This window comes from Neofelis nebulosa, chromosome 6, assembly GCF_028018385.1.
Source record: "Neofelis nebulosa isolate mNeoNeb1 chromosome 6, mNeoNeb1.pri, whole genome shotgun sequence".
Taxonomy (NCBI): Eukaryota; Metazoa; Chordata; class Mammalia; order Carnivora; family Felidae; genus Neofelis; species Neofelis nebulosa.
The window spans coordinates 101,883,678-101,899,224 of record NC_080787.1 but is presented as its reverse complement, the minus strand read 5'-3'; the positions used below and the strand labels follow the sequence as shown (position 1 = coordinate 101,899,224).

The following is a 15,547-nucleotide window of genomic DNA, read 5'->3' as shown; positions in this document are numbered from 1 at the left end:
TTAGTCTGTGTCGTATTATAAGCTCTTGTCAGCCATATGATGCAAACAGAGGAGTTGGTATGTATATATGGCCATGAAAACAAACCACTAAAACAAGCCTGTCTCTGTTCAACTGGTTGTTTTTCCTCCCATTCCTGTAGCCTCAGTTCATGTTGTTTACTGCTGAGAGGCCTGAGATGGTGTAATTTTCTTTTCTAGGAACTTGGAATTAGAATTCCTCGACCACTAGGACACGGACCAAGCAGATTCATCCCAGAAAAGGAGGTATGTTGTTTGTGAAAGTACATAGTGAACTGTATGCTTTTAAGGAAAAGCTTTCATGACCCACATCTTGGCATCTGAACAACTGTTGGACAACAACATGTTTTACGCAGAGTTGATCGCAGTTAATCATCATGCTTTGGCAGTGAATCTGTGGGATTAGAAAGCTGTTATAGTCATGTTGATTTCTAGTATTTCATGACGCTTTTCTAACACCCATATTTAATCTAGGAAAGGCAAGACTTGTTTTTGACCAGTAATGCTCCATCTCTTTATATTTAGATGTTTAGTTAGGTGCATGCTCATAAGCTGAGTTACTTGGTCTTGACCATCTCCACAGGCTGGTGTCAGTGCTAGATTGGATGTTTAATTCTAAATATGTAAAACTCCTATGCTTTAGATCTCCTTAAATTTTGGTTCTCCTTAAATTGAGACTAGGCGTTATAAGGAAAGGGTAAAGTCTTTAGAGTCCGTTTGCAAGCTCTGCAAATTTGATAATCTAAATCTGCTTCTTTATCTGGATTCTGGCCAAGTCTGCAAGCAGCCTATCTAGGTGGCCTTTAATGTTCGGCCTTTGTTTTTTACCTACTACCTACTACATAATATTCAACTGTTTATTCTTCTGTCTTGCTGCTAGTTGAGTTAAAGTTTCAGAATTATAACCTTTCTCTCAAGCCAAATTTAACCTGCTTGTAGATGACACTTAAAAAAAATACGTATGCACTGCATTCTAACACCAATTTACAATTTATGTAACCATGGTTTTCCTCTCTTTCATACAGATTCTCCAAGTGGGAAGTGAAGACGCACAGATGCATGCTTTATTTGCAGATTCTTTTGCTGCTTTGGGTCGTTTGGATAACATTACATTAGTGATGGTTTTTCACCCACAGTATCTAGAAAGTTTCCTAAAGACTCAACACTATCTACTGCAAATGGATGGGCCATTGCCCCTACATTATCGGCACTACATTGGAATAATGGTTTGTAAACATTAAATGAAAAATTCCTTCTGCCTCCTTTATTAATCGTTTTAAGAGATGGTTAATGCTTTAAACACAGGGATGAATACTTATATTCTGACTTCTAATTGGATTCCTGTTAGGTAGTATGTGGTTTTCCTCTTACTAAATAAGTATACTCTCAGATGTATCTGTAAAAAGAAACAAGTATTTATACATTATTAAGAACCATTCCATTAAATGAGAATAAAGAAGAACACAGGATCTATTCCACTGTTAACAAATAGTTCACATTGACATAAGTGGCACTACTCCTGTTCGATTTATAAATTATACTCCATTATTTTATGGTTGGCACCTTAATTGAAGTTAATCTGAGGATCTGAAAGTTATATAAATACAGTTCCTAAGGCTCAAATACTTTTATCAGCTATTCAGTTTGTTTTTGGGATATTTCTGAGGTCTTTCTATGGTGTGTGTGATTTTTTTTAATGTTTATATGAAACTGCATTTCTGTGGTTTATGAAAAATTTGCAAACGGACTAATCAAACACTTGCTGTTTTACCCATTATAAAGGAAAAATATTCATAGTTTAAAATTTTAATATTTATAGTTAGATTGATCTTTTTGTTTTCTCTTAAGGCTGCAGCAAGACATCAGTGTTCCTACTTAGTGAACCTCCATGTAAATGATTTCCTTCATGTTGGTGGAGACCCCAAATGGCTTAATGGTTTAGAGAATGCTCCTCAAAAACTACAAAATTTAGGAGAACTTAATAAAGTGTTAGCCCATAGACCTTGGCTTATTACCAAAGAACATATTGAGGTAAGTAGAAGTGTAATGTATCTAAGGTGTCACTTAAAAAAAGATTTTTTTTTAAATAGACTTTAATCTTTAGAGCAATTTTAGGTTTACAGAAAAATGGCACAGAATATTCTCATATTCTACCCTCCTGAGACTCCCCCCAAGTCTCTTTTACTAACATCTAGCATTAGTATAACATTTGCTATAATTAAAGAATCAATATTGATCAATTAACTATTAACTAAAATCTGGGGCTTACCTTATGGTTCACTCTTTGTGTTGTATAGTTCTATGGGTTTTGACAAATGCTAATGTCATCTATCCACCATTACACCATCATACAGAGTCGTTTCACTGCTCTAAAAATCCTGTGGGCTCCACCTATTCATCTCCCTGAAACCCTGTAACTACTGATGTTTTTACTGTCTATAGTTTTGCCTTTTCCAGAATGTTACATAGTTGGAATCATACAGTATGTCATCTTTTCAGACGAGCTTCTTTTACTTATCAGTTTGCATTTACAGTTCCTCCATGCATTTCCCATGGAAAATTTATTTTATTTATTACTGAATAATAATACACCAGTGTATGGAGTTACCATAGTTTGTTTGAAAGCCATCTTGGGTTACTTCTGGTTTTGAGCAGTTACAATATAGCTGCTATAAACATTCACATGCAGGGGTTTTTTGGTGAACATAAGTTTTCAAAACAGGTAAATAATTAGGAATGTGATTGTTGGATTGCATGGTAAGCCTGTGTTTAGCTTTGTAAGAAACTGGGAAAAGGTCTTCCAAAGTGACTGTACCAGTTTGCATTCCCAGAAACAGTGGATGAGCATTCCTATTTCTCCATATCCTCACCAGCACTTGGTGTATCAGTGTTTTGGATTTTAGCCATTCTGATAGGTGTAAAGTGGCATCTTGTGTATCTTTTTTAAATGCCATTTAAATCAGTGCCTTCTGGTTCTAAGTAGATTGACATTCCCTAAAAGTATCTACCATGCAGTAGAAATTCTTAAAAATACAACATATTTTTGGGCTTATCTTTCTATTTCATAAAACATTTTCAATACTATTATATAATTGAAGCATCTTATTAAGATATAAGATCTGAAATTGATTAATGTAGTATCTATTATATTGTCTGGTAATGCAAAATTACACAGGATTATAAAACAAATAATGAAGCAGAAGGGATATGATATGCAAGACTTTGAAGAATCGTAGACTTTACCTTGAACATAATTTTTTAAATAATTATAATTTGATGATTTAGGAATATGCAGAGTCAAGTTCAAACTACTGCCTTTAAAATTCCTTGAGACAGTTTGATAATAAAGAAAAACACAGGCATATTTTATACAGTAGCTTCCACTTTAAATACAGATTTATTACATTTAGATTGAGACTTTGAACTAACAGTGAAAGCATTCAGAATCTGGCATCTGAAATATGGCAACTGCTTTTAAGCAAAAAACATTCTATTACATTTTAAAATCAGGATTTCAGAAAATCAAAATAATAATGAATATGTCATTATCAGGTTATGTTAAGCTCTGTTTGTAAATACATAATTCATAACAAATTATATTAGCAAACTCTGGGTTCTATGTGTCTCAAATTATAATTGTATCCTAGGTTTTATACAGTGACTACTCCTGTTTTTAAGTTTATTTATTTATTTTGAGAGAGAGCACATGCGTGCACCTGCACACATGAGCAGGGGAGGGGCAGGGAGAGAACCTCAAGCAGGCTCAACGCTGCAGGCTCAACACTGTCAGCTCAGAGCCTGATGTGGGGCTCAAACCCATGAACCATGAGATCATGACTTAAGCTGAAATCAAGTCAGATGGATGCCTAACCGACTGAGCTACCCAGGTGCCTCCTAATCCTGTTTGTTTTGTTTTTTTTTAATTTTTTTAACGTTTATTTATTTTTGAGACAGAGAGAGACAGAACATGAACGGGGGAGGGGCAGAGAGAGAGGGAGACACAGAATCAGAAGCAGGCTCCAGGCTCTGAGCCATCAACCCAGAGCCCGACATGGGGCTCGAACTCACGGACCGCGAGATCGTGACCTGAGCTGAAGTCGGACGCTTAACCGACTGAGCCACCCAGGCGCCCCTGTTTTAAATAGATTAAATACCAAGATGAACTATTTACTTTTACCAACACCATAACCAGTATAAAAGTATGTTCTTTTTTTTTCTTAAGGGACTTTTAAAAGCTGAAGAGCACAGCTGGTCCCTTGCAGAACTGGTACATGCAGTGGTTCTCCTCACACACTATCATTCTCTTGCCTCATTCACATTTGGCTGTGGAATCAGTCCAGAAATTCATTGTGATGGTGGCCACACATTCAGACCTCCTTCTGTTAGTAACTACTGCATCTGTGACATTACAAATGGCAATCACAGTGTGGATGAGATGCAGGTCAACTCAGCAGGAAATGTTTCAGTAAGTATCTATTATTTGTTACAGGATTGTCTTAAGACTAATCATAATGATTGCTGCTATATTATTTTTTCATGTGACTTCTTAGAAAACCTACCCTGTTAAGCCCCTCTACCTGTTCATTCAGCAAGTATTTACTGACTGCCTATAAATGCTCAGCAGTAGTTTAGTGCTAAGGGACATATAAAATTATAAGACCCTTTAGGAGGTTACACTCAAGTGTAATTTTAGGATCAAGAGCCACCAGCATATGCCCCATGAGAGCCAGCTAGTGTTGAATGGGTGCTGCAGTGAGATGAGGGGAGGCTGAGACCCTGCAAGTTAGTGGTGGAGACTCCCTGATGCTGATCACATTCTTTTCCTCTCTTTTGCATAAAAGAAACAGGCTGGTTTCTTAATTATCTTTTAGAAGAGTTAATCAGCCTTTATCTAGAAATTTCTCCTTTTAAAATTCTTTTTCATGTTTAACTTGGCACAAATATATATGTAAGTGAAAGTAAATTTATTAAAATGTTTTCTATTCCTTCTCTGGGTTTTAGATTTTCTCAATTTTGTTATTCCCTTGAAACAGAGTAGAACAAGTTGAATGTTCTATAAGCAGATTTTAATTCCTGAATACAATGAGTCAAAATACCCTTTGCATTCTTTTGCTATAGTGAAAAGATTTCCAAAGAGAAATCACAGAAACAACATCACAGTCTTCTGAATACTTTGCATGCATACATTTTTCGGTTATATTATTCCTTTGAAACAGATTTGAACAGGTCGAATTACCTTTAATGTATATATTTGACTGTGGGCAGGTTGCCTCCCTGAGCCTCTGTTCTTTCATGTCTAAATAGAGGTCAGACATAAGGTTATTTGAGGTGTAAATGAAATGTCTCTAAAGAAATAAAAGGCCTAGTACAGCTGGTATTATTTATCAGGTGCTAAATAAAAAGTAGCATTTACATATGGTGAGATTAGCACATGAAGGAAAATAATTTTCCCAGGATTGATCACTTGTGAGCTGATCACAAGGCCCAAGACCATCAGTTTCACCCTGTTGAGCCACCTGGATTAATGTTATAGGCCGTAATATTGGCCACTGATCATTTATTAAAACTTATATGAGATGGTCTAAGGAAAAATATATATATCAGTTGTTAGGATGCTTGGAGTTGGATTGTGGTCCTTCCCCACCTTTGATTTAGGACAAGGCTGAAGAAAATAATGGGGTTGGGGGTAGTCTTACAGTGCCTTTAGAAGGGCCAGAACTTGCCTTAAATCTTCCTCAACCACATAAGTATTTCATGTATTAGTGCTTGAGAGAATTGGAATGTAGGATGGGTTCAACTACACAAAAGGAAAAGATATCTACCACTTCTTTTTAATATGACGTGAAGAGGCCACCTCTTAGTGCTAAAATGGTATGTACTACATGAACACGCCTTCTTTCATTACAGAAAATTCCAAAATTTGTACTTTTTGTGTGGGAGTGTAGAAAGGCAAGAATGCTTTCCTGAACAACGGATGAATTAGCAATAGCTTTAGTTTGTTTGTACATAGGTACAGTTGGAGCACTAGGTATGTATGTACTCTGGACTACTTAGAAGTAGGTTTTTGAATGTAACAAGTCAACTTGAGTTGTAATATATTTTGGGAAATCAGTTCAGTACACATTGTGACTGTAAACATTGTACTGTAAATGTTCTGTAGTTTTTCCCTAATAAAATTTTTGGGGTAAAGGGTAAAAAAAAATAGCACAAGGCTAAAAAAGTACTTGATTGTTTCTAGTTATTCCTCTGTTACATGAGGTTAGTAGTAAAATAATAGAAATTTTAAATTTCTCTACTCGTCCCTGAGTTTGCTATTTAAAAGGTTTATGGCCCACACTGAGGGCACTTGTCAGTGAGCTAATATAGTTTATTCTTCAGGTACGTATCAGATGTCTGACTCAGTTCAATTCAGATACAAGTGGTTAAAAAACCAAAAGAATTTCCTCATGCAATATTAACATTTTAATATCAAAATTAAATGCTTTTTTTTTACACTAACAACTTTAATAGATTTTTTAAGTAGCAAAAGAAATGTACTTTATTTCCTTTACTTCTTCACTTTAAATCAATCAATAATTGTCTTTCATAAGAATACTTAAAATTTGGGCTGTTTTAGGAGAAGGTAGCTACACAAAACAGGTAGTATAATGAAGTTTAATGTGAGTTGACAAAAACCTTAATATTTATATATATATATATATATATATATATGGGGTTTTTTTGTGTTTTTTTGGGTTTTTTTTTTTTTTTTTTGTAAACCTTGGGTCATTCTTTTCAGCCCTTTATTTGGCCACTGACTCTCTCTTAGGAGTAATTAAGGAGAACTATGTACCAGAAGAACCTTTAATACATCATAGAAACACTTTCTATCATGAAATTGTGAGAGGAAGTACTCACTATAGGGTGCTTCAGTATAACTGTTAGGACCATACGAAAATATAAAGCACCAGTAGTATAGATTTTTTGTCTCTTAATGTAGAATTATCCTTACAAGCTTTCTGCAACAAATATTTTGCAAATATCTACTATGTGCCAGGTACTATGCTGGGCTCTGAATATATACTCGTAAATTAGACAGGTCCCCTGTCTTTATGAAGGTTTGGTTTGAGGGAGGCAGGCATTAAACCAGTATCATGCAGTAACAATTACAAATTGTATCTGGTGCTCTGAAGGAATGAGCAGAATGCTGTGTGAGAATAATTAGGGTGGCAAGATTTGGGATGGAGGGACAGGACAGGAAAAGCAAGTAAGCTGACATGAGTAGGACCAATGGGTGTAAACCAGGAAAAGAGTATAAGAGTAGGGGAAGAACATTCCTAGCAAAATATATGTATAATGAGGAAAACATTAGTTTTGTGTTTGAACACTGAGATTTGAAATTGGAAGATTTCTTACTGTTTTATAAGATAAATTCCACAGATTTGATCCCAGTTCCATAGTAAGGATGCAGCAGGGTATTGTTTGGCTAGTTCAAGTCCACTGGCCAGTCCTCCTGTGTCTGTCAGACCTATTAATACAGATGTCACTGCTCTAGTCATCCCAGCAAGTGACAGTTGCCAACCCCATTTGCAGAGGTCATGTGGAGAATTCCAGCCCTGTAAGGACACATTTCATTCTTAATTGGTAAATTCGAGCTGATTACTATAATTTGAAGATGATAGACACGTGTTGACAGTGTGCCCAAATGCGCAAAGTTGAAGCAAAACCACTTAAACTTTGTATCTTATTTAAGCCATTGTAAGTTGATGATTAGTGTTAAATTTTAATTCTTAAAACTTAGCATTAACAGTAATGACATTATTACTAATTTTTTAAGGTAAAAATACTGTGTTCTTAGAAAACTTATTTTAAAATCTGTAGACCTGTATATGTACACCAAAATATTTTCATTTTTTTATTCATTCATGTACATTAAAATTATAAGATCTATTTTTCCTATATTGTCTCATAAGAATTTGTGTCTTAATAAAAGAAAATTTTTAAATTTCATCCTTTGTCTGAAATATACAACATTAAGTATATTTTCTCTTCAGGTAAGTGATTCCTTCTTTGAGGTCGAAGCCCTCATGGAAAAGATGAGGCAGTTACAGGAATGTCGAGATGAAGAAGAGGCAAGTCAGGAAGAGATGGCTTCACGTTTTGAAATAGAAAAAAGAGAGAGCATGTTTGTCTTCTCTTCAGGTAAAAGCAATCATTACATAGTCAACAAAATTTCTATTGCTTACAAAAAAGATCCCCACTTTTTTTAATGTTTGTTTATTTTTGAGAAAGAGAATCCCAAGCAAGCTTCACGCTATCAGCACAAAGCCCAACTTGGGGCTTGATCTCAGGAACCATGGGATCATGACCTGAGCCAAACTTGAGTCAGATGCTTAACAGAGTGAGCCACCCAGGTGGGGGGTGAGAATTTAGATAAGTTTTTATCTTTTTTTTTTTTTTTTTACTTTTATCTTTTAATTGTACTAGAGAATTTAGATAATAGTTTTAAAACATAAATCCAAATATGTTTTTCCTTTTAGATAAGCTATTATTGCATAGGTGTTCCTACCTATAAATAAAGCAGGCAACCTAGAAAAAGAAGTTATAGTATAAATAGCACTAGACTAAAAGAGGACATTTGATTTGGGTTTTTATACTAAAATCACTGCTAATAAACTTTGTGAATGTAAGGCACTTAACATATGAATGCTCTCTTTTTTCTCTTCTTTAAAATTAGAATATTGGGGGTGCCTGGGTGGCTCAGTTGGTTAAGCCTTTGACTCGAGTTTGGCTCAAGTCATGATCTCACAATTTGTGAGATCAAGCCCCGAGTCAGGCTCTGCACAGCCTGCTGAGGATTCTCTCTCTCCCTTTCTCTCTGCCCCTCTCCCAGTCACATACTGTCTATAAATAAATAAACATTAAAGAAATTAAATAAAATTAGGAAATTTTATAAGCCCTGAGATTACTTTTTAGCTTTAAAATAAAATGATTTGTGAAATGATTTGTCAGTTGTTAGACAACTGATGACAAATGTAAATTCTTTATGTTTGGCCTTTATATACAGGCTATACAATTTAATATATAAATCAGGTAATTTACAGGAAATGTATTTTGATAACAGCGAAAGAGTGTATGTGTTAAATACCAAGTTTCCTAATAGCAAACAAAAAAATCACATTTTTTCTTAAAGTTTATTTTGAGAAAGCAGGAGAGAGATCCCAAGCAGGCTCCTTGCTGTCAGCACAGAGCCTAGTTTCACAAACTGTGAGATCATGACCTGAGCCAAAATCAGGAGTCAGATGCTTAACTGACTGAGCCACCGAGGCGCCCCAGAAAAAATCAAATTTGTATAAATGAAGGTTGGATGTTATCTTGTTTCTCCTTGAGGAAAAGTTTTTGTTTCTATTTACTTCAAACGAACATGAAAGCAATCCAGAAAGGCTTTAGAGCATTTCAGGAAACACTGTAAAAATGATTCACCATTGCAGTATTGTTTCTAGGACCCTTTGAGGTGTTAGATCATATTATATATTGTAGGACATTAATATTTAACCAGAAATCATTCAAGTGCTAAAGTATAGAGCATAGATGATTTATCACCATAAAGATTATCCAAAAGCGTGTTCAGACTTTAAGTACATGCTTTTAAGTAGAACTGGGAACACAGAGGGTATATAGGAAAGAGAAAAATGCAAAGCATAAAAAATTCAACCATGAATATTTTTATAACAGAATCTGATTACATTCCATTTATTGGTAAGTAAGCTACTTCTCTTTATGGTTTTAAGACTTAAGTTGGTTACTCACTGTCAGAGGGCTATCCTGTTTTTACTTATTATAGGTAAAATGAATTTTAACTAGCATTCTGTTTTTGAAAAGCTTTAAGTGGCTTTTTTTTTTTAATTATTTCAGATGATGAAGAAGTTACACCAGCAAGAGATGTATCTCGTCATTTTGAGGATACTAGTTACGGCTATAAGGATTTCTCTAGACACGGGATGCATGTTCCAACATTTCGAGTACAGGTAAAATTGCACATGACTAGTTAGAAATAGTTCAGTCTGACTTAAAATAAGAAAAAGCCCCCTGGATTTGAGAATTCTAGAATGTTGAAGAAGTAACTTTTCTTTATCAGGCAATTCCTTTAAATATATTTATTTTATTGTTGAAGTTCATAAATCAGATATCAAAACACGTTCACCCATAAAACTAAATTACAGTAATGGGTTAGGTTCCCAGATGGTGTGCCAAAACTCAAGTTCATAATATATCTAAACAATGAATAATACTAGCATTTATAGCATTGGTTTTTCTCCTCCTCTCCTATTGAGCCTTAGCATTAAAGTGAGGCCCTGATATGCACCAGGCCTGAGTAACAAGAGAAATGTCCCCAGCATCCCAAGCATTATGTAAAAGTGAGTAGAGGGAAAGAGGATGAAAAATTCAAAAGTAAAAGATGTGCTTTATTTACTTTTTTAGGGAGAGTAAGCTTTTGCTTGGTTTGTTTTCTTTATAACTTGGATGAGTTCTTACAGATAGCACAGACAGTAAACCATGACAATTACAGTATCCTAATTCCCTGTGAAATATGTACTGAATGTTATTTGGAGCAATGAACATTTTTGAGGGTTTTAAATTAAACTTTGAGAGGATTCACATAAATAGTGATGTGGGGAGTAGAATTATTTTTGGTAGACCCAGTTTCTTTAGCTCCAAAATCATGAACTCTGAAATATACATTAAAACTTCCTCTGTATAATTCTGTATCTATTGAGTCTATGGAAACTTAGGTACCTAGTGGTCCTCTAGGATACTACTAGGCTCCTCCTTTGTTCTTGCTTGGTAGGAGGCACTATGCTAAAAGTGTGTTGCAAATATATCTCAGGAGCAACAGTAGCTGTATTCTCTGTTCCCACAGTAAAAGTTAAGAATCATCAGTTAATCAATTATTGATTGATTAATTCATCAATTTATTCTGTTCTTTAAGCTTTGTAAGACTGCTCTCAATCCAGTCCATTAATAGAAACATCAGCATAACTGTATTTCTTAAATAGCCTATTGTATAAAAATTTAGGTAAATATTTAATTCAGATGAGTTGTTATCCCCAACTTCCTCAGTTATTGTGAGGGTCCAGTGTTAATAACTATTTTATCAAAATTATGAAAATTTGGGAACTAGAAAATTGTGTTTCTTCGCTCAAGGGATGAAGATGTTTAAAGGGACAAAAATTAGGCACAAGGAAGAGTTACAGAATATTTCTACTTGATAGTATAATTGTGTCATGAAATACAATAATTAGAATTGAAGAGATCATGTGGGTTGGAAATGTTATGGCATGAGTTAGGATTTGAGAGATTTGCATGGTCCAAAAGCATGGGCATTGTAAAGCAGAGGAGACTATAAGCAATAATTGAGCTTAGATTGAGGGAAGCGATCATAAAGAAATTGGCTGGGCTGCTGAGTGCTTCAAGCAAAGGATTCCTACTTCTGATTACTGTGAAGCTAGTTCAAAATCGGTCAGGTTTGTAGGTTTTAACCAGAGTAATAACATGTCAAAGAGGTGTTTCAGGAAAATAAATATGAGAGCAACGTAGAAGTAGCATAGGGGCTTATTTTGCTTGAGGTAGAAAGAAAGGAAGCAGGGAGATTTAGTGTAAGAAAACTAATTAGGAGATTCAGTTAATTATGCTAAGAATTAGGAGGTAGGAGGAAAAGGAATGAGTGATGGTTGTATTGAATTAAAAATTTACAAACTTTGAGAACCATTTAAATAGTTGCAGCAATGGAAAGGGAGAGAGGACTTCCAAGATGGGCCATCTCTGGATGCTGAGTGAGGAGATGGGGAGAGAGCGAGAGAGAGAGAGCTGAAAATGGGTGGCCTGTGTTTAGAATTCCACTGGTTTTTAAGCTCACTGAATTACAAAAGGTTTGCATGCTGCAGAGAACATACTAAAAAGGCAGTGGATTCCAACTGCCAGTAATCTCACCTAGGTCTGCTGCTTTGCCATATGAACTATACTTGGCCACATTTTAATTATTCACATTTGTTCTGTTCTCTGTATTTAGGACTATTGCTGGGAAGACCATGGTTATTCTTTGGTAAATCGCCTTTATCCAGATGTGGGACAGTTGATTGATGAAAAATTTCACATTGCTTACAATCTTACTTATAATACAATGGCAATGCACAAAGATGTTGATACCTCAATGCTTAGACGGGCTATTTGGAACTATATTCACTGCATGTTTGGAATAAGGTTAGTTTGTTTTCTTATGTTTACAAAGAAATATTTTCCTTTGAGCTAAATTATTCAAGTGCTTGGAACATATATACACAGAGATGCACTATATATATGTATATATATATATTACATATATGTATAACATAATAGTCATAAACCATTCCTTCCCCAATAGCTTATTTTTATGCCACTTATGAGTCAAAGAACCAATTTAATGCAGCTTGGTTTATTTCCTCTCTCCTAGCTAGGCAGAAGGGAAAGTTAGGGACATTGCCGCTGGCCCATAGAGGAAAAGTTTGTCACCAGACATCTTTGATATCTTTTCTTTTTGTATCATCGTCTTGGAACTAAGTACCCTTATAGTGCCCTCCTGGCTATTCTCAAGCTCCTTCTGAAGAGTACCTGCTCCCATGATACTTCATCAAAATGCAAAACTTTCATATCCTGTTAGGTATTCAGCCATATTATGTTATGCAGGAAATGCAGCCATTATATACCACCTTCTAACAGATGTACATAAACACTATGCTATAGGGTTTTCTGATTATTTCAGCTGTAAAATCAGGTTTTCTCTTGCTATTCATTTTATCAGTGACTGGACTATTAGCTTCCAGAATAGTAGTAGAACCAGCTTTGCAAGAGCTGAAACACAAGAGACTTCGGTCCCTGGATGTTCTAGAAACTATAACTCAGTGGAGCAGAGCAGACACTTGTGACTGTAACCATCTTGGCTTAAAGCAGAACAGCTTATCCTAAGTGTAGACACTGTGAGGCTGACTATAAATCATCCTTCCCTCTGGAATAATCATCTGCCAATCCCCCACCATTTTTTTCCTCATCTGATACCAGAAACTCCTGGAAACATGGGGAAAAACAATTATTATTTTCATTTACACAAGTGGATTATGATCTATATATCATGCAGTAGTAACCAGAAGTATTAATTTGTGGACTTCTTAATTTTAACAATACTCAAATTGTTTCCACAATTTCCTCAGTGTGATTGCTTCTTTGATTATAAATATATACTGTTGCTTGGGTACTGGCAAATTTTCTATTCATTTCCCTAACTTCTCTGTTTCTTATCCTCTTTCTATTCACTCATTCACCTCCAATTAAACATTATAAAGCAGTTGTTTTTGAGAGATAACTGCCTACACAGGGAGGGAAGAAGAATACAGCATTTATTAATTTCCATACTTTCAAAAGAAATCAAACTATAAATTGAAAATATATAATTCTCACTTTATCTTTTAACAGATATGACGACTATGACTATGGTGAAATTAACCAGTTATTGGATCGTAGCTTTAAAGTTTATATCAAGACTGTTGTTTGCACTCCCGAAAAGGTTACCAAAAGAATGTATGATAGCTTCTGGAGGCAGTTTAAGCACTCTGAGAAGGTATGTACCTATTGTGGTTTGCCCTGTAACTTAGCAGTGATTCTTACTCTCCTTCATCTAATCTAATGGCTCTCAAATCTTTTCCAACCCAGAGAAGAACATTCCAGCACAGCTGTCTCTGGTGTCCCTTGGAAGGGAATCTCATTATAGTGCTAGAGTAAAAGAATAAAAGACAGGGCATCCAGGGCCCCACTTCAGAAGTGCTGGCGTGGCTGTCATTGCTTGGGAGAATTGTTTATAGATATAAATGGTCTGGTCGTTGAACCATCTTGGTTATTAAACTCTTAAGTGATGATTTGGCAGGGGAGGTTGGTATTCTAATAAAGCAATGTCTAGATTTTCTGAAATATAACAAACCTCTAAGAAGAGATGTAATCAAATATAAGCTCTGTATCTATCCAAAAAGAGCATCAGATGGCTTTCATTTTGAGACAAATTCAAGACTTCTAAGTTATTCAGTGGCACACAGAAAATGTACTTACTTTGGGGGGATACTAGCACTGAAAAACTGGGAATGCTTACAACCTGTACCTTAAATAATGTGTTTTATATTCAGGTTCATGTTAATCTGCTTCTTATAGAAGCTAGGATGCAAGCAGAACTCCTCTACGCTCTGAGAGCCATTACCCGCTATATGACCTGATGCCTTTCCTCCATTAAAGATAATGGAATGATCAGCAGATATAGTCTACAAGGGGAAGGTACTAAGCCCCAGGACCAATGGTAGATAAAAGAATTCAGAAATCCATTGTGCCATGATTCCTTTAGTTTCTGCTATGTTACTGTGGAAATACCACTGCTGGCACGAGCAGTGAATGCTTGGCAGCTTCAAGTGTAGAGCTGTGAAGAAGGACTGCCATTCACAGTATTCACAGTATTTTGCTTTTTGACAGTACAAGATGCTGTATAACTGTTTTAATACAGCAAATAGTAACTCTCCAAATCCTGTTGCTTTTATGTTAAATAAGATAACAAGAATTGGAGCATGCAAAGAATGGGAGTTGGATAACGACATAAGCTTTTTATACATAAAGAATTTTATTTAGATCCTGGTGCTGCTATTTCTGCTGGTGGAATGAATAGAGTGGCTGTTCCAGTTAAGCTATTAGTAATAAAAGTGAACACTGCTACTATCTGAGCCTACATACATAATTTGCGTGGTTTCAAATTAAACTTGCATATGTGTTAATTTTTTTGCATCTAAAAAAGCCTAGAATTATTACAGCTCGGCAAAGACCATTTCGATGGTAACAGTTCATTTCTTTCATTATAGTTTTTTTTTTAATTCAGCTATTGGATGACATTAAATTACAGTGGCATTCTTAAAGATTTTCTTCAAAAAGCAATCTTAAATGAAAGTGAATAATTATAAGAAAAGCTAGCTATCTTTTGATATGCTGTTTCCCAAGATTCTTGGACACTGGAGGGCAGCTGTCTTGTGCAGTATTTTGTTTCCAGCACTGAAGTTGTGGGAAATGTTGCTGTAGACTGCTGCGCAGTCCCAAGTGCATTCTGCCCCTCTGCTCCTGCCCACCTCGTGGTCCCCACTTTAAAGATTGTGCAGCTCTTTAAAAATAAAGCTGGAAAATATTTTTAGTCAGGTTATCAAATTTGATTTACAAAAATGCTAACTTTGGGAAAAAATGTATTAAGTACTTTGTATTCTGGAAGTGTGAATTGCTTTTGAAGTCTGTCAGTATTATTGGTATTTTTCAATAAATCATTTTTTCTCCAATTTTATGTGCTGTCTCAATCTCATGAAAAATTATGACTTCACAATCAATTACCATTCTGAAGTTCCGTTTACTTTTAATAGCCAAGCAGATTCACAAATAATGCTGTAATCAGATGAGAGACTATTAAATGGCAAACTCTCAATGCCATTTTAAAGGTTACAAA

At 35.3% G+C, this 15,547-nt stretch overlaps 2 protein-coding genes across 4 annotated transcripts in view; one reads left to right on the top strand and one right to left on the bottom strand.

Annotated features, from left to right (window-relative positions):
• SESN1 (sestrin 1) overlaps positions 1 to 15,383 on the top strand; it is a 118,432-nt gene extending 103,049 nt beyond the window's left edge. For all 3 annotated transcript variants that reach the window (XM_058734906.1, XM_058734907.1, XM_058734909.1), the window contains exons 2-10: positions 199 to 264; positions 1,044 to 1,244; positions 1,867 to 2,049; positions 4,241 to 4,483; positions 8,052 to 8,199; positions 9,913 to 10,025; positions 12,068 to 12,258; positions 13,504 to 13,648; positions 14,205 to 15,383. In XM_058734906.1, coding sequence (XP_058590889.1) covers positions 199 to 264; positions 1,044 to 1,244; positions 1,867 to 2,049; positions 4,241 to 4,483; positions 8,052 to 8,199; positions 9,913 to 10,025; positions 12,068 to 12,258; positions 13,504 to 13,648; positions 14,205 to 14,291 — 1,377 coding nt within the window. In that variant the 3' untranslated portion in view covers positions 14,292 to 15,383. The remainder of the gene's footprint in view (positions 1 to 198; positions 265 to 1,043; positions 1,245 to 1,866; positions 2,050 to 4,240; positions 4,484 to 8,051; positions 8,200 to 9,912; positions 10,026 to 12,067; positions 12,259 to 13,503; positions 13,649 to 14,204) is intronic.
• ARMC2 (armadillo repeat containing 2) overlaps positions 6,790 to 15,547 on the bottom strand; it is a 135,054-nt gene continuing 126,296 nt past the window's right edge. Inside the window, exon 19 of the mRNA XM_058734904.1 lies at positions 6,790 to 7,613. Within this exon, the coding sequence (XP_058590887.1) occupies positions 7,594 to 7,613 (20 nt within the window). The 3' untranslated portion in view covers positions 6,790 to 7,593. The remainder of the gene's footprint in view (positions 7,614 to 15,547) is intronic.